The sequence below is a fragment of the Sarcophilus harrisii genome, chromosome 4 (genome assembly GCF_902635505.1).
Source record: "Sarcophilus harrisii chromosome 4, mSarHar1.11, whole genome shotgun sequence".
In the NCBI taxonomy this organism is placed as follows: domain Eukaryota; kingdom Metazoa; phylum Chordata; class Mammalia; order Dasyuromorphia; family Dasyuridae; genus Sarcophilus; species Sarcophilus harrisii.
In genome coordinates this window covers 207,253,256-207,272,244 of record NC_045429.1, presented here as the reverse complement: position 1 = coordinate 207,272,244, position 18,989 = coordinate 207,253,256, and the positions used below count along the sequence as shown (strand labels likewise).

The 18,989-nt window shown below is 32.1% G+C and overlaps 1 protein-coding gene across 2 annotated transcripts in view; it reads left to right on the top strand.

Annotated features, from left to right (window-relative positions):
- KLHL32 (kelch like family member 32) overlaps window positions 1-18,989 on the top strand; it is a 213,110-nt gene that overhangs the window by 77,892 nt on the left and 116,229 nt on the right. For both annotated transcript variants that reach the window (XR_004233644.1, XM_031964500.1), the window contains exon 4: window positions 12,251-12,349. Coding sequence is in view for 1 of the 2 variants with exons in the window: in XM_031964500.1 (XP_031820360.1) it covers window positions 12,251-12,349 (99 nt within the window). In the remaining variant the exon portion in view is untranslated. The remainder of the gene's footprint in view (window positions 1-12,250; window positions 12,350-18,989) is intronic.

The window sequence follows — 18,989 nt, the reverse complement described above, 5'->3', positions numbered from 1 at the left end:
TTATTAAGCACTTATTATTAGCCAGGCATTGTACATACATAACAATTTGTAGATCTGAAATTATGATTGTCTTATAGGCGTGATATTAATTTAATGCCTTATCTTCCATATAAACATATTTGAATGAAATCTGAACTAAGTTGAATGACTATATCTCAGTATTTATCATAAATGGATCCACCTTATCTTGCCAAGAAGGCTCCAGTGGAGAGCCTCAGGGATTTTCCTTGGCCCTAAGCTGTGTTTTATTTAAAATATTAACAAGATAATTAAAACAATATATAATGAAGATTATGTACTATGGATTTATTAGGAATTCAGGATTAGTTAATTAGTTAATAATTAATATTAGAAAAACTATAAATTTAAGCATGTTATTAACAAAATCAATAGATATTAAATATATCACTAGAAAACAGGAGTGAACGACCCTTTCCTTAAAATAATAATATATATCTAAAACCAAAATAACAATTACATGTAAAAAGAATAAGCTATAATCCTTCCTAGGATTATAAATTAAGGTGAAACAAGGATTCCCACTGTTGTCAATTCTATGTGACATGATATAGTACTAGAAATTCTGAGTATAGCAATAAAATTGCAGAAAAAAATTTGAGAGAACAAACATAGGTAAAGGAGAAACAAAATTATCACATTTTGCAAATGATGTTATTGATGTGATGAAAAAATCAAATAAAAATGAAATAGAAGAATTAGTAAATTCAGCAAATTTTTAGGATATAAAATAAATACATACAAATTATTAGCATTTTTATGTACTATCAATGAAACTTAGCAGAAAGATATAGAAAATAAAAATTGCATTTGAAATAAGTATTATGAATGTAGTATGTGAACTTATATGATAGAATATCTGAAATTTATAACATTTTATGTTATAATTTTTTCAAATTGAAAGAAGTATTATATATGTAGTATGTAAAATTATGACAATACTTGAAATTTATATTTTAATTTATTAAACATATGAAACATGTAATATGTAATTATATAACATATAAAATATTAAATAAAATACTTCAAAGTCTGATTACCAAGATATATACAATAACCATATGAATATAATTAGAAAAAAACTTAAAGTAAATGGTGCATGATATAAAAAACATACAGGTGAAATAAAACAAAAGGATAGTAGGTTACATGAATGTTTTTGTATTTTGTACAACTACAAGCTCTTAGAAATATTACAGTGATTACAATGAAGCATCTTTTAGCTTTTTGGCTTGGAGGATGTAATGCAAAAATTAATTACTCTTAGCAGAGTAGCTTTTAGACAGAGCTTAAAGTTTATTTAAGGCAGTCAAAGAAAGTGGAAATGAAACAGATAGTAAAGAAACTTTTACTGCATACTTTTGTTCTTTGATCTCTTTAAATACTGAGTTCATTTTCATAATGTTAAAATTACCGGAGAGATTACCTGTGCAAATGAAGACCTGGCTTCCAAATATCCCATTTTGAAGAAAATGATTGAAGAAAGTGAATACACAATGATCAATGCATTTTTATTGTCAATGAAACAAACTTGTCCTCAAAAAGAATACTTGGCAAAACTTAATTTTTTTCCCTAAAACTTACATTTTTAACAAAGAATTCATCCTGGATTTAAAGTACATAAGTATTTAATAAAACTTTTATTAGAAGGCAGTGGAGAAGGGAATATTAAATTAAAACTAGTTCTTGTTTATTGATCTCAGAATCCTTTTATTCTGAGAGACTACAGTCAACAATCTTTTCCAGTCGTTTGGCAATTAAATAAGAAAGCATGGGTGACTAAAGTTGTTTCCAGGGACTAAATTTCAAGTTATTTTAGCTCAGTACTTGAAAAATATTGCTAAGACATCGATATCCCATTTAAAGCATTACTGATTTTAGATAATACCATAGCTTATCCAAATATGATTGATTCATTATATAAGAATGTGAGCATACACATTCACTGGATAAAGCTTTCTGTATCTACCATCAAATATATGAAAATTTAAAGAAAGAGAATACAGTTCAATATATGCTGCTAAAATATTTTAAATGACTAAAACAGTATTTTTATCATATCAGTCTATGTTTATTTTTAGATATGACATTGTTTTGTAATTTTGTTTTTAATACTTTCTATAGCTTTGTATAATTACTTGATTACTTTATAAGTAACTTGAATCAGGAAGATAAAAATCTCTTTTCTTATCCTTGCCTATTATATCACTTTAATAAATGGATTAACTCTTATTTTGAAATATTTTTACTTGTATATTTTCATTGTACTAGAACTAGTTACCATATTTTGCATATAATTACAACTTGTAATATTAAAAATTCAAAAATTGCTACTACTTCATGAAATTCATTATTTGGAACCTACGTATACCTATCAGACCTATGGATAGAAGAAAACTTAATGACCAAACAAGGGATAGAGAGGATCACATAAGATAGTTTTGATTTTATAAAATTTAAAAATCTGTGTACAAATAAATTCAGTGAAGCTAAGACTGAAAGAAAAACAGCTGAGAAAAATTATTGCAACAAGTTTTTCTAATAAAAGTCTCATTTCTAAGATTATAAGAAATAAATTACTATATATGTGTATATGTTTGTGCACATAAATATACATATATATGAATAAGAGCCATTTCCCACTTGATCAGTGTTCTATAGGTTGGAAAAAAAGCAGGTCTTAAATGAAGAAATTCAAGTTATATATAACAAGAAAAAATATTGGTCCAAATCATTATTAATTAGTAAAATATAAATTAAAAGAATCCTAGGGTAGTAGTGTATACTTATAAGATTAATAAAGAATACAAAGAAAAAGAAAAATGACAATTGTTGGAGGAGTTGAGAAAATATTCATTTGGATACACTTTTGGTAGACCTGTAAATTGGAACAATCATTCTGGAAAACATTTTGGAAAAATACATAAAATGTTATTAAATAGTACTTGTCCTTTGGCCAATCTATACCACTACTAGGTCTTTATCCAGAAAAGATGAAAGAAATTGGAAAAGGTCCCATCTGTACAAAATACTTACAGTGACTTTATTTATGGTAACAAAAAATCAAAACAAAACAAACCTATAAACTAAAAGAATGCTCATTTACTGAGAAAAGGCTGTATAATTTGTGTTATATAATTATGAAAGTAATACTCTTGTGCTCCAAAAAATAATTGAAGTTATATATAATGGCAAAGAAACATGGAAAGAATTTCTTGAACTTATGTTAAAATAAGTAGACCCAGAATGTCTACTGGCGATCAAGATGTAAAAATGAATAATTTTTAAAGCTTTTCTAAACTGATAGAGAATGAAATGAGCTTGGAGGGCCAGAAGATAAAATACTAAACTCTACTCAAAATTTTCCTGTATAGTGCAAAAGCAGATTTTACACTTAAATTCTATTTTTCTATCCATAACTGTGCTTGATGGTCTGAACTCCACGCAATAAGATGCTTCCATATGGGTTGTTTTTCCCACATCTCCTTTCCAGGTTCTTTTTGTGTGTTTTCTTTCCCCATTAGAGTATAAGTTCCTTGGGGGTGAGTACTGCCTTTAACTTTATTTGTATTCTCAGTGTTTATTTCTATTTTTACATAAAACTATTAATTTATAAATTTCAAAAGGCTCTCTGGGAAACTTAAGGGGCAGAGGAAGTGCTGACTGCGTAGGGAGAGGGAGCCCCTTTGCCAAGGAAACCCCAATTTTATATAGATGCTTAAGAAATGTTTATTTAATGTTTACAAGAATTTCATATGTGTAACCTATATTTGATTGCTTGCTATCTAGGGAAGGGGGGAGTTGGGAAGGGAGGGAGAAAACTTAAGAACAAGAGGTTTTGCAAGGGTGGCTGTTGAAAACTATAAAATAAAAAGCTATTATTAAAAATGTTTATTGAATTGAACTGAAAAAAAATAAAATAACAACAAAAATACAGATTAGCAATTTTGAAAGCTTTCAAAACCATAATAAATGTAGTTACCATTTATGATTTCATGGGACTGATGATGAAACATGTTACCTAATTTTTGACAGAGAGATAGTAGATTTTAGGTGCAGTGGGACATAAGCCAGTGAGGGAATTTGTTTTGTTTAGACATATATATTTGTTACAAGGAATTTTTTTCTTATTGTTATTAGACTTTATTTAAAAAATAGCATTTTGTTTTTCTCCCAGTTAAATGTTAAGAATATTTATGATTCATTTTCCCAAGATTTTGAGTTCCAAATTTTTCTGCTTTTGTCCCCTCTCCTCTTCCAAAGATATCGATGGGTAGTTTGATATGGTTTATACATGTATTATCATGTAAAACATAGTTAATTATTAGAGTTGTGAAAGTACAGTTTAAAAGGAAAAAAACCATGAGAAAGAATAAAGTTAGTGAAAAAACATGCTTTGATCTGTATTCAGAATCTGTCAGTTCTTTAACTGGATATGGACAGCATTTTCCTTTATGAATCTTTTATGATTTATTTGACTCATTTTGTTGCTGAGAAGAGCTGAATCCTGTTAGTTGATCACCATACACAATACACATTGATATTTTGTGCAGTGTTTTCCTGGTTCTGCTTATTTTATTTTACATCAATTCATATAAGTCTTTCTAAGTTTTTCTGAAATCATTATTTCTTATTGTACAATAGTATTCCATTACATTCATATATAAAGCTTGTTCAGCCATTCCCTACTTGATGGATACCTACTTTTTGTCATTACAAAAAGACCTGCCATAAATATATTTTGTACATCTAGGTTCTTTCCCCTTTTCATGATCTCTTTGGGATTCAGATCTACTAGTAGTATTGTTGGATCAAATGGTATATACAGTTTGGTTGCCTTTTGGGCTTAGTTTAGATTGCTCTGCAAAATGATTGGATCAGTTAGTTCTCAACTCTACTAAGAGTGCATTAATGTTCCATTTTTCCCACATCCACTCCAACATTTATCACTTTCCTTTTTTGTCATATTAACCAATCTGATAGTTATGAGGTGGTATCTCAGAATTATTTTTATTTTATAATTTTATTTTTAATAAATTATGTATATATAAATTTTATTAAAAATTATTTTAATAAGCATTTTTTCTGATCAAAAAAATTTAGAGCACTTTTCAAATGCCTATAGATAGTTTTGATTTCTTCATCTGAAAACTGCTTGTTCATGTCTTTTGATCTGTTATCAATGGAGAAATTGCTAAGATTCTTATAAACTTAAACTATATATTTGAGAAACAAGATCCTTCTCAGAAACACTTCATTTCCCATCTTTCTGTTTTCCTTCTAATCTTGGTTGCATTGGTTTTGTTTGTACAAAAACTTTTAAATTTAATATAATCATAATTATCTGTTTTGCATTTTGTAATGCTCTCTATCTCCTGTTTGGTCATGAATTATTTCACTCCCTATAGATCCGAGAGTTAATCTATTCTTTACTTTTCTAATTTGATTGTAGTGTTAATTTTTATGTCTATATCATGCACCTGTTTTGACCTTATCTTGGTGTATGATGTTGGTCCAGTTTGTATCCTGTTATTTTCCAGCAGTTTTTGTTGGATAATGAGTTCTTATTCTAAAAACTGGAATCTTTGGGCTTATCTCATACTAGTGTACTATTGACTGCTATGTCTTTTGTAGCTAATCTTTTTCACTGATCCACCACTCTATTTCTTAGCCAGTACTAGATAGTTTTGATGACTACTGCTTTAAAATATCGTTTGAGATATGGCATTGCTAGGCTACTTCCCTTTTATTTTCCCTCCATTAATTCCCTTGATGATCTAGACCTTTTGTTCTTTCAGATGAATTTTGCAGCTATTTTTTTCTAGCTTAATTTTTTTGGTTAATTTTTTTGGAAGTTTGATTGGTATGGCACTAAATAAGTAAATTTCTTTAGGCAGATTGTCATTTTTATTATACTAGCTCAACCTAACCATAAGCAACTGATATTTTTTCTAATTGTTTGGATCTGACTTTATTTGTATGAAAAATGTTTTGTAATTGTGTTCATATAGTTCCTGAGTTTATCTTGATAGGTAGACTCCTAAATATTTTATATTTTTTACAGTTATTTTAAATGGAATTTTTCTTTCTAGCTCTTGTTCTTGGGCTTTATTGGTCATATAAAGAAATGTTAATGATTTATGTGAGCTTATTTTATATTCTGCAACTTTGTTAAAATTATAAATTTTGTCAAGTACTTGTTTTTCTTTTTAATTATGAGAGTGAGAGGAAGAACAAAACATTTCCTTTATTTTTGGAAGTAGCTGGGTTAAGACCTTGCCTAGGATCACACAGCTAGTGTCTGAAGTTGGATTTGAATTCATGTCCTCCTAATTCTAGGGATAATGCTATATTCACTTTGCTACCTACCTGCACCTAAAAAAGTTTTAAAAATAGGGAAATTGGGGGTTACAGATCCGGAGTGTGCATACTCTTTCAAATAAAGTCATTGTATTTCTAATATTCTTTAGACATTTTACCTTGTTACGAGACCTTTCACAGGGTAGAGGTAATATGGAAATGTTCTATTTAAAATCAAAAACATTTCAATAAATTTTTAAGTGAAAAAGAAAGACAAACACAAAAAGAAAGAGTAGATAACATTGATATCAAATTGGTGGTGATAGCTATTACACATTAGGTGAAAAATAACTATATAAAAAAAAAGATATTGACAGGCTACAATGATGGGTTGAGTCTAATTAAGTAAAATTTTTATTGTGTTCAGTGTTAGATTATCAACTTTCCTAGTATGAGATATGGGAAATGTGGAAGATTTGTTAAAATAAAAAAATTTTTTAAATCATCAAAACAAAATCACATAGTAACTAAAAAACCTTAATATTATCTGAGGCTGAATTAAGAAATGTGTAGTGTCCAGAAAGAGAAACATGATACTTACCTATTCTCAGACCAAATCCAAAATACTGTGTCCAGTTCTAGGAGCCACACCTTCTGAAATACATTGACCAGCTGAACAGGAGAAACCAATCATGATGTGAGAGCACTGAAGATCATGTCTTATAAGAATCAGTTGAATGAATTGGACATGTTTTGTCTGGAGAAAAAAAAAAAGAAAAAAGAAAATTCTTAAGAATTAGAGCTAGCCAGAAAGTGAAATGGGCTTACATGGGAGGTAATGAGCATGAATTCCTTTAATATTTTCAAACAAAAGCTTTATCAAGCAAAGGGAGTTCATCTAGGCTCATTTGTGGCATCTGTTGTGTAGGGTTACAGCTTTTAGATCTCACAAATACCAATTGCATTTTCACCTCTGTGGTTCTTGTGGAAAAAAACTTGTGACCTTGAAGGAGTTGTTGAGTTTGAGTAAGGGAAATCTCATCATCGATTAGGGCAGTTTCAGAATATTTTGAGTCCCATCCAAAGTGGAGATTGCTCAAAGTTGACACAAAGTGGGATAACTTCATAAGGTTATCTTAAATTTTGCCAGATGCTTTTACTAAACATTGTATTTTGAATTCTCTTATTCCATAAAGGATTTCCCCAGTACAATTTTTTTCCATTCCATGAGATGCTCATTGGAGAACTTCTTCTTGTTAATATTATCTAACCTTACCCTTTGGCTTGTATTCTTACCCAGGGGAAATTCTCAGAAAAATATTTAAGAACAATGAGATTTCTCTTAAATCCATGTGATACTGTTGTCAGTAAGTGGTTGATATCCATATCTACTTTGCCCAAAGAAGTAAGATTTGTCTATCAAACAATTTAAAAAAAGGTAGAATAGGATAGCTAACATTTATAAGTAAAATTTACAAATCATTTTATATGTATTATCTCATTTTATCTTCACAACAACCCTATGGTATAAGTACTTTTATTATCATACTCATTTTGACTACCTGCCATCTAGGGAAGAGGGGAAAAGTTGAAACGGAAGTTATTGTAAGGATCAATGTTGAAAAATTACCCATGCATATGTTTTGTATATAAAAAGCTATAATAAAATAAGCAAAAAAAAATTATCATACCCATTTTACAGATAAGGAAACTGAGTCTGAATCCAAAAGGGATGAGAGATGTTGCTCACTGCCATATTTTGTCAGAGTTAGGATTCTAATTAGAGTCTAATGCTCTGTGGATTGGACCCAGTGTGTCTTTAAAAAAGACTTTGCATTACTTTTTTTGAAAATGATTAAGATAGTCCTTAATTAAAGTATCCTTTAAATAAAGATCTTAAGGGGAAATAAACCTCATGTATTTTTGAAGTGAGTGAATGTTCCTCAAAGTAAGGCTGCTAGACATGTTACAAAAGACTATATAATACTTACCTTGTCTTTCTGTGATACCAGTTTTTGTGTTTGGTTTTTACCGAGCCTGGGAGATTTTTGTGAAATGAAAAAACTGACAGTATTTGAAGAGTAAGACTCACTTTTCTAATCCATCTATTCCCCATCCTGTGCCTTAGGCCATTCTTTCTCTGCAAAAATATAGAGCCTCCTACCTCCTGTGACTGGGAAACTACATTGCATTTCTCTATGATCAGTCAAAACCCTCTCTTCTTGAGGTGTTGGAAAAAGCTAGCCTCTTAACTTATGACTAGATAGAAAAGAGACAAAATGGAGAAAACTCTGGCTTTGAAGTTAGAAAAACTAGTTTCAAATCCTCTCTCTAGTCTTATCAGCATGACTTCAGACAAATCACTTAACTTTCACAGGCCTCAGTTTTCTTATCTGCAAAATGAAAAGGCCTCATTAGGCTCCTTCTAATCCTAACTCTTTCATCTTATGATCAGTTTCCACAGAGTTAACATGTATATTTTGTAATAACTTTGTATATTTTTCTATTTTTTAGAAAAAATTCTAGTGGGCAGCTAGGTGGCACAGCAACCCCAAAGTCAGGAGGACCTGAGTTCAAATCTGGTCTCAGCCACTTCACACTCCTAGCTGTATGATCCTGGGCAATTCACTTAATCCCAATTGCCTCAACCAAAAAAATAAATAAATTCTATTTGTTTTATCTTAAATTTATAGAATAAAACAAGATTTTTAATAACAATAAAATAAAATGATTGCACACGAAAACTGTAAATCTATTATGCACAATTTGCTTTTCTTTTTCAATATATAATAAAGTTGTTTTTTAATTTTTTAAGTCAGTGATTCTGCTTATTTCTTTTAGCCTATTCCATTAAGCACAGTTACAAACACATTTTGACTATTTTATTTTGATGTATAAATTTTGGTTATTATAAATAGCCAGATTAAAGTATTTGTATCCAGAGAAAGAACTGATAAATAGAGTGATTTACATATACATGTATATATAATATATATGCACATATATACATGTATGAGTCTAATGATAGCCATTTTTAGGGCAAGTACAGGGAAGAAAAAAAAAGTTATATGATAACTTATTATATATTGAAAAGGAATAGCAAATTTTGTATAATAGATTTGCAGTTTCATGTACAATCACCTTTTTAAAAATTCTTCTGTTATAGAAATGCTTGTCTTATTTCATAAGTTCAAAAAAAATAAATTTTTTTAAAAGTACAGTGATTATCACATAATACTTAATGTTTGTTGCCTTGTCTATTGTTCCAAATTTTAACTAAGACTCTAACTTCCTTTCCTGCTTTCTAAACCTACATCCTTAGAAACTGAAAAATTGATGTAGGTAGGATGCTTTAGGGGCCCTGTTTTCCCATGCTGACTTGGTGGATATAATATTTTTAAGTCACTGATTTCATATGTAAAGGTGGATGGCAGGGCCAGGAATCCAGTTTTATATTCTATAAGATGCAGCAACAAAAAGGGAAATGCATTTAGAATTTTACACTATGGAAATTGATTGTAAGATCAAAGCATCATAGAGTTAGGACTAGAAGGGTCCTATGAGAATTTTATTCTACTTTTGCATTTGTAGCAACACAAAAAGGCATAAAGTCCCTCTTTTATCCAATATTACAGAAAAATAAGCATTTTCCTTTTTTAAAAATCAGTTTAAAAATCCTTTTTTTTAAAATTGTTGATTTTTTCATCAACTTTTGTGCCAAATAGTCCCTTCTTTCTCTTTTATCCAGCAGACTACCAGAGAAAAGGTGGGGAAAGCAGTTCAGCCAACCTAAATTATACATCAGCTAAATCTGATGGAGTGTTCCTCACCCTTAATCTTCCATCTTTGCAAAGAAAGAAGAAAACAGTATTTTCTTTCATTCTTCTTCAGGGCAAAGGATTAATGTTACTTCTAAAATTTATTTCCATAAAACTCTTGAATATATTTTTAAAAAGTAACAGTTTCTTTAGGCATAAAACAGAACCAGAGGGAACATTAGATACATTATGAAAATAAGAACCCAGATGATGATACTGTGATGTTCTTCAGTTCTTGAATAGCTCTGTCATCCTAGTGATGGAGGTCCTCCATCCAGAGGTGTAGATCACATCCACTGCTCCTCTTTCTCTGTGTGTCCATGTCTCCCTGCAAGTTCTTCACAAATGCTCTGGACAATAAATATTAGAAGACTTCTTCTAAATATCTTCAATATAAGGATCCCATTGTAGCAGACAGGCTCCCACTCTGTTATCCTTTGTTCTCACATCCTTTTTCTAATCATACCTCTCTCTTCAATAATTCATTTTAATGTCACTTCTCATAGGTTCTTCACCCTTAGTAATATGGTTTTTCTCCCTCCAACATATATTTCCCTTTGGAGACTACTAATTTTAATTCTATAGATACTGTGCTTATCCAGAATTTGCAACCATCTTGAATTACCAGAAGGCAGTGATGGTGTTCAAATGCATTTTTATTTCAGGGATGATGTTGGAGTTGTTGAAAGAGCTGTACACTTTTCCAATTGCAGCTTTGCTTGATGCTTTCCTCTTCTTTAATTTTGGTCCCAGTATGGTATCTTTCCAAGATAAATATGCTGAGAGGCCAGCGTAAAACTTAATATTATTGTCAGGATAGTAAACATTCTTCAGCCACTTGGTATTTTCTTCTGCAAATTATAAGACTAAAACTTTTCAGAATGATTATGGATATCATTTAACTGATTGTGAAACATTCCTGCTTTTGATTCAGTGAATCTGTCATCTACAAACAGAGTACCTGGAGGACTTCACTTTCTGAGGAATCAGAGATTTGGAGTTTTCCCTGGAAATCCTCCATAATTTGTGAATATGCATACTCATAAGCATGTTATGTCTGACTTGATAGCAGTAATCAGGGAATGTTGTTTTAGGGTTATAGATTTTGAGCTAGAAGGGACTTTATAGGGGACTGTAGCCCAATTCTCCCATTTTACAGGTAAGAAAATTGAGGCCCAGGGTAGTTTAGTGACCTGGTCAAAATAAGTGCTACACAGTAACAGGGAAACTTGGGATCTGAGCTCTTGAGAAGTTTAGTGCTCTTTCCATTGCTCCATATCAACTTGTTGGTCATTAGATTAGAAAATCACATTTAGGGGCAGGTAGGTGGTGCAGTGGACAGAGCACCAGTTCTGAAGTCAGGAGGATCTGAGTTCAAATCTGCCCTCAAAGACTTAACAGTTCCTAGCTGTGTGACCCTAGGCAAGTCACTTAACCCCAATTACCTCAGCAAAAAAAATAATAATAATAATAAAGGAAATAAAGAAAAAAATCCCATGGAGAGTATTAACAGTTAATATTTTACAGGTGATCTAAAATTTTAATTTGGTATGCTTCCCCAACATTCTGCAATGAATTATCATTGCAGACATATAGAAGGAGGAAACACAAGATAAAAGATTATTTTAGGCCGGGGATGGCTAATACTTACTCATCTGGTAGCTATCTTCCTAATAAAGAGCATTTCCACTATTGGTTAGGCTATTTGTGGACAGAGTCAATATGTCATTGTATCCATGTTCAAATAATAGAATCTTTCAGAACTTGTGCAGCATCAATATATTCTAGAATTCATGGTCATCTCGGCGCTATTTATAGTAGTGGTGTAGTGATCGTTCATATAAATGTTTATCTTGTTTTTTTTTTTTTTTAAAAAAAAGAAACCTTTTACATCTGCCTAATTAAGTAATAATTGGTGATGAGTATAGGCTTTCACATTCTAGAAATGAGATTAGGAGTGATTGCAGGAGAAAGGCAAATTCTGTCAAAACTCAGTTTATTAATGTAAATGTAAGCAGAAACCATTGTTCTCCCTTTATGTGTAAATTAAGTGATGTAACTTTTCTTTTCTATCAGGATTGATTTTTTTTCTTTTTCTTTTTTTTTTTAAACAGATTTTATTGGAGCCAGGAGTGATCCAGGATGTATTGGCAGCTGGAAGTCATCTTCAGCTACTGGAGCTCCTCAATTTATGTTCCCACTATCTCATCCAGGTATTCATTCATTCCATTCCAATATGCCTTTCATGTTCCTTTCTCTTGTAGTCCCAAGCAGCAGCTCTGCTGTCCCAGCTTCTCTGTAGGTGTAATAACATTCATCTGGAAGGCTCATGGCCTGTTGTAATAGACATTCCCCTGCAGACTTGGCTCTGTAACTCTTCTCTGGGGCAGAGGTTTTGGAACAGTGGAGGACACTAAACTCTTGGTCTCCTCAACAGTATCTTAGAATCCTAGATTTAAAGCTAGGATGTCATCAAGTCCAATTCCATTATATTAGAGGAAGCTGAAATTAAGTCATTTACCCAAGGTCACACAGGTAGCCAGTAGGGAGGTAGGGATTTGAACCCAGGTCTTTTGAGACTAAATCTAGTATTCTTTATATTACATTAGTTCTTTAAATACATACATTTTGAATTTTTAACTCTATGAGATAAGTAGTTTGAGTATCATAATGTCCTAGGCTTAGAGCTGGAAGGAATCTTAGAGGTTTTATAATCAGACCCCTTCATTTTATAAAGAAGGAAACTGTGATCCAAAAAGGTTAATATATAGTTAATAATAATAATAATAGCTAAAAGTAGCAACATTTCTATAGCATTTAACATGTATCAGACACTGTGCTAGACACAGTGATTCATTTGATCTTTACAACAACCCTTGGAGGTAGATGCTATTGTTATTCCTATTTTACAGATGAGGGAACTGAAGCAGAGGTAAGTGACTTGCCCAGGATCATACAGCTATTATATTTGGAATTCAGGTCTTCCTGACATCAAGCTTGATGTTCTGTACAGGATCAAACACTACTTTATAGATTGTGTCAAAAGGTGTCTCAGAAATGGTCAAGTCCAGTCCCTTCATATTAACAGAGAAGAAAAGGAATTTCATGGAAATAAAGCAACTTGCCTAAAGTCACACAGGTAATTAAATGACAGGCTTGATTTGAATCCAGGCTCTCCAGAGTGCATTTTCCCCTCACCATGTAAGGTGTTTTTCTCTGAACCATGTAAGGTATTATAGCAGTAAGATTTCTGAGTCTCAAAAGAAGCCATAGAGCTAGTAAAGATCAGAGGAGGAGGCCAGCTACAAGGTGCAGTGGATAAAGCACTAGTCCTGGAGTTCAGGATGACCTGAGTTCAAATGTGAACTCAGATAATAGATATATGACCCTGAGGAAGTCCCTTAATCCCTATCTGCTTCAGTTTCCTGTAAAATAAAAAATAATAATAATAATAGCACCTACCTCTCAGAATTGTCGTAAGGATCAATATTTCTAAAGTGCTTATCACACTGCAAGGCATATAGGAGGTATTTAATAAATACATAAGATTCCTTGTATCTCCCCTTCTGCAAAAGATCTATTCATTTCCTGTTGGTTCAGATGAAAAAAAAAATCAGCCAACATATATAGTAGATATTAAATTTTTCAAAGTATTTATGCACCAGTATATTTTTATTCCTTTAAGTAAAATTATAAAAAATACTTCATCAAGTATGACATTTCAGTAACTCCCTTTCATAAGGTAGTACATTAGATAATTACTAAAATGGAGTCGAAAGGGTTTTAGAGAAAGTATAGATGGAAAGATGAAAAAATTAAAACCTAATGAAGAAAGTGAAATCCAAATATATTAAATGATTGCTCAGAATCACACAGCAAAATCTTCAAGTGCAGTGCAGGGTTGTCCAGGAATCCATTCTATATGAGAAGCACTCTCTATTTTTTTTTCAGGAATAGGTAAGCATAATAACACTCTTGGAGTCAGGAAATGAAACAGCAAATGAAAGAAGCATAAGGCGATGAGTCAATTAAAATATGTATATTTTTTAATTGTTTCACCATATTTACCCTAACATCATTTAATTTTTTATTCTGTTTTTATCTCATTTTCCTCAGTATCACTGAGAGGCAAGAAAAAGATAATTTTATCCTTTTCCACAGGTGAGCAAAACTGCAGAACATAAAGGTTAAAAGACTTATAGGGGTGTGTTTTAATGAAAGAATTGAATTGACTTATTTTTGGCATTTTAACATCACGACTGTATTACATCCCGAGCTTTATGTATTTACCCGACTAACTTTGCTGCCGTAGGCAGTTAAAAGACAATGATGTGTGTTGACAACATTCTGGTAACAGTGTTCTGATTATTAAGAAACATATGATAAGTGTAGCATTCCAGATGAAGTCAGGAGAATCATGGCTTGTTTTGTGTTGTTGTTTTTTTCTAATAAAGGATTTGAGACATCAGGTGACTTGCAATAGGTCAATATAGAATCTTGACATTTCACACTAATGGTTTGTTTTCTGATGCAAAGCAACAACTGGGTTATATACAGACAGGATTTTCAGGAAACAAGAGCATTCTGAGCATTTGAAACTCATACTGCCACATATGAGTTTCCACAGAGTTTTTTTTTTTGTCAGTTTTTGTTTTTTCACTGTATTTTTCCTTTGTTTTATTCATTGGTACTTTCTAATTGTAACAAAGGGGCAGCTAGGTAACATGGATAGAATGCCAATCTTGAATTAAGGAGAACCTGATTTCAAATCTAATCATTTATTAGCTGTGAGACCCTGGACAAATCATGTAACCCTGTATGCCTCAGTTTCTTTATATGGAAAATGATCTAGGGAAGGAAATGGCAAATCACTCTAGAATCTTTACCATGAAAACCCTAGTCAGACATAACTAATTGGTGAGACTGTAAGAAAAGAAAATTGTGGCAGAACTCATGACACCGCAAAGGGGTAATTTGACTACAGAATAACAATTTGTAAGGCTAATATATCCTCTCTAGAACTAGAGATTTTCTCTTCTTATGATCTTTGGAGTAGTATACTTCTGGGTGGGGTTAGTATTCCTCTTGATTTGGGGAGAATCATGTAGCTGTTAATATGTATTATTAACTTTATAATGTATTAATATGTATTATTAAGCTTTTTATCATGAATTAATATTTCATTGCTCAGATGAATCTTATTTTAACATATTATATTCCTATGGGCATTTGGGGGGCTAAACACATTAAAACAGTATATTTTTTGAGATAAGAAGCTTCCAGCTTATATTTGGAAGTAGTGCCTTTCCAAAGTTATAATGGATGCAGATCTAATTCAAATTGGTAAATTATTCCAGTCACTAAGATACTGGATATTTTAATGAAATAGATCTTATTGATTCTTTTTTTTTTTAAAAAAAAAGCTCAGTGAGCTTCTCTCTCTCTATAGGACCCTCCCATGTTAAAAAAAAAAAGTAATATTAAGGAAAAAAAAAAAATATACACATTAGCCATGTCTCCCCAGATTACACCTCAATTCCTGACTGTAGTTTACCACTCCTCTGTCTAGGAGAGAGAGAAATGCTTCACCAGCAGTTCTCTGAAGTTACAGCTAGCCACTGCGTATATCAGAATACTGATATGTTTTTGTTTTGCCATTGTGTTGTCCAAAGACAACATATAAACAGCCATGTACAAGCAAGATATATATATAGGAGTTACTCCCAAAGAGAAAGCTCTAGTATTAGTGGGGATTGGGAAAGCTTCTTGAAGAAGGTAGGATTTTAGCTGAGGCTTGAAGGAAGCTTAGAAACAAAGAAGCAGAGTTGAAGAGAATATGATGATAATTTAAGAATACATTCCTTGAAGTAGTTAGCTACCTGTAGCTCCCCTGTCTGCATACACTGTGATCCAGGGGATTCCTCTCATATTCCTTAATTGCTTCTGAAGCCAAAGAGATGGGAATTCATACCATAATCCCTTTTTTTTTTTATTTCTGAAGAGTACTATGTCACCTTTATCCTCATGGATAATCATATAGTGTATTAAGATGTAAAGAATTCTTTGTTTCTATTGCCTCAATTGATTATCCCAACAAACCTGTGAAGTAAGATCTATAGCTATTATCATACACATTTTCAGGTGAGGGAACTGAGGTTCATAGAAGTTAATTGGCAAATCACAGAGGTAGGAGTAGAACCCTGATCTCTCTAGATGCCAGCATTCTTTGCACTGGACCACAGTTCTCTAGGGAGAAGACCACCAAAGGTTGGAAGACCTTCACTACCCCAGAAATATATTTCATTCCTGCTTCAATAGCAGCAAGTTAGATTCTGGAGAAGAATGTTCATTGATGATGTAGCTAGCAAAAGGAATGTCATTGGAAGCCTAAAGAGGTCTTCCAGTACCAGATTAGGGGATTGATTTTTCAGTTACAAATTGGTAAGGGTATATCTTCTGTCAGCTATAATTTAATGAGGAACTAGAGATTTTCCCCCCACATAGTTTATTATGATAGCATACTAACAGCTAACTTACAAACTTTATCGAATATCTGAAATCTACTGTGTAGCTTCAGCTCCAATTAAGTATAACTTTGCTTTTTTGCTTTCTGTATTTCACAAAGGACCTCCCTGTTTATATTTGACCTTCTAAAAAAATCCAAGATGTGTCAGTTGATGTTAGAAGTTGAGCAAGATGTGTGAAATTAATAGCTCTCAATGTTCCCCCTAGTGTGCTTTTTAGAATTCATGCATGTATATATGCTTTTCACATTCGGCATATTCCAACTACAATTATTTGAAAGCTGTGGGTTTCAATAATAGAGGTTTTCAGTGTGTCCTGATTTGCTGAGCCTCTTTGTTGAGATTGGATTCATTGTTTAGCCTAATCGAGGTGGTCTCGAAAATGATGGTGTCTAAATTCCTTCATCACTATAATAAGAGACACCTGTATGGAAATAAGCACTTTAACAACAAAGAAACAGAAGCAGCCCTGGACTGGACGGTGTGGTGTCACTAACATAATGTGCTGCCCTTCAGATACAAAGATAATGTTTTTGACATCATTTATGTGGCATTTGGTTTGACATATTTGTTTTCATCCTCACAAGGGACAGTACGTCACTATATGTATTGGCATCTGGGGGCCAAAACGTTAAAATAATGTATTTTTGAGATGAAATCTTTATACCTTATCTTTTGTTTTGAAGTAGTGCCTTCACAAAATTTTAATTAATGTAGATCTAATCCAATGTGGTAAAATGTTCAAATAAGAATCTAGTCAAATAAAATTCCAGTCAATCCAGGTAACTAACAGATTTTGTTTAATGAAATAAATGTTTAATTGATTCTTTTTTAACATCAGAATCAAACTGCTAGTACGACACACTACTTTTTTGCCTAGTATTCCTTATGTTTATTAAGTACCTTTTTAGTTGGGTAAAATATCAGAAAACCTTTCTTGGAATGCATTAGTATGATATGATTTTTTAAAAAATAACCATCTTTTGCAGTCTAAATACCATACTTTGTATATCTCATTCTTTTTCCCAGTGGGAGAGGAAAAGAATAAGAATAAAAACATGGAATGCTTCACAGTTTGCAAAAATACTTTATGTATATTTTCTAATTGGCTCCCTATTTTATAGATGAAGAAATGGAGACTGAAACAATCTCTGAAATTAAGAGCAGTTATGTATATATTATAGTTCTGATATGATTTTGTTTTTATATTTTATAATATTCACTAGACAGACCAGTTCCCATGTCTTCATTTCTATTATAGTTGTCAAGTCGATACTCATTTATTAATTAATCACTGTATGTAAGGCAACGTGTTAAATAAGCATTTTTGCCTTTGAAAAACAAAAAATATTCCCTACCCATAAGGAACTCACAGTCTAATGGGGAGAGACAACATACAGGAAGCAGAGTTAAATTAAGCATAGAGGAATAGATAACATTTCCACCCTCAAAGAGCATCTTTGGGACTCTCCATTTCTTCTCCAGAAAACCCACCATTGGGAAATCTCATATTGCAGCAAGATTGAATCTTTTTGATACTCATATCTTCTCTCCCTTGGATCCTTTGACTAGAGGATAGGAATGTGGATTCCAAGACCTCTATGTAAAGAAGGGGCTTGACACAGTTTTTCTCCATATTTCTTGCCAGCTATCCCACTTCTGTACTTCTTTTGATTGCTCCACATCCAGCCTGGCCTCCTTTTTTTCATTTTCTATTTGTATATTGCCTTTCTCCATTAAATTGTAAGCTTTTTGAGGGCAGGGACTTTATTTTTATTTATATTCCCAACACTTAACATAAAGGACTCTCACGTTTTGGTAACATGCAAACTGCTATTACCATAAAAGACAAATGTAAATGGCGTGTTAATGGAAGGTTATATCACGGAAGAGGCCCTAGCAGGGAGAAATAAAGGGAAAGGAGATGAGTAAAGGCTTTCTACAGAAAGTGAGATTTTTATCCGAGTTCTGTGGAAGCCAGGGATCGAGTTGGAGACAGAGAACATTCCAGGAAAGGGCACAGAGTTGGGGAATAGAAACAGTGGGGAATAGATCAATGTAGATGGATCAGAAAGTTTATATATCTCTGCCCTCAAGGAGTTTACAGTCTAGTAGGGGGGAAAGAAGCCAACAGAGATCACTGATAGATGGTATTACATGATAAGTACAGTAGTATATTGCTAAACAATATACTATGTGAGGTTTGAAGAGGAAGGGCATGGTCATCATGGTGACTAAATGAATGAGATGAAATATGATGTTTCCCCTCCCTTAGAGCAAAGGAGAGGCGTATATAATGAGGAACTTAATAAATTAATGTAAAATTAAA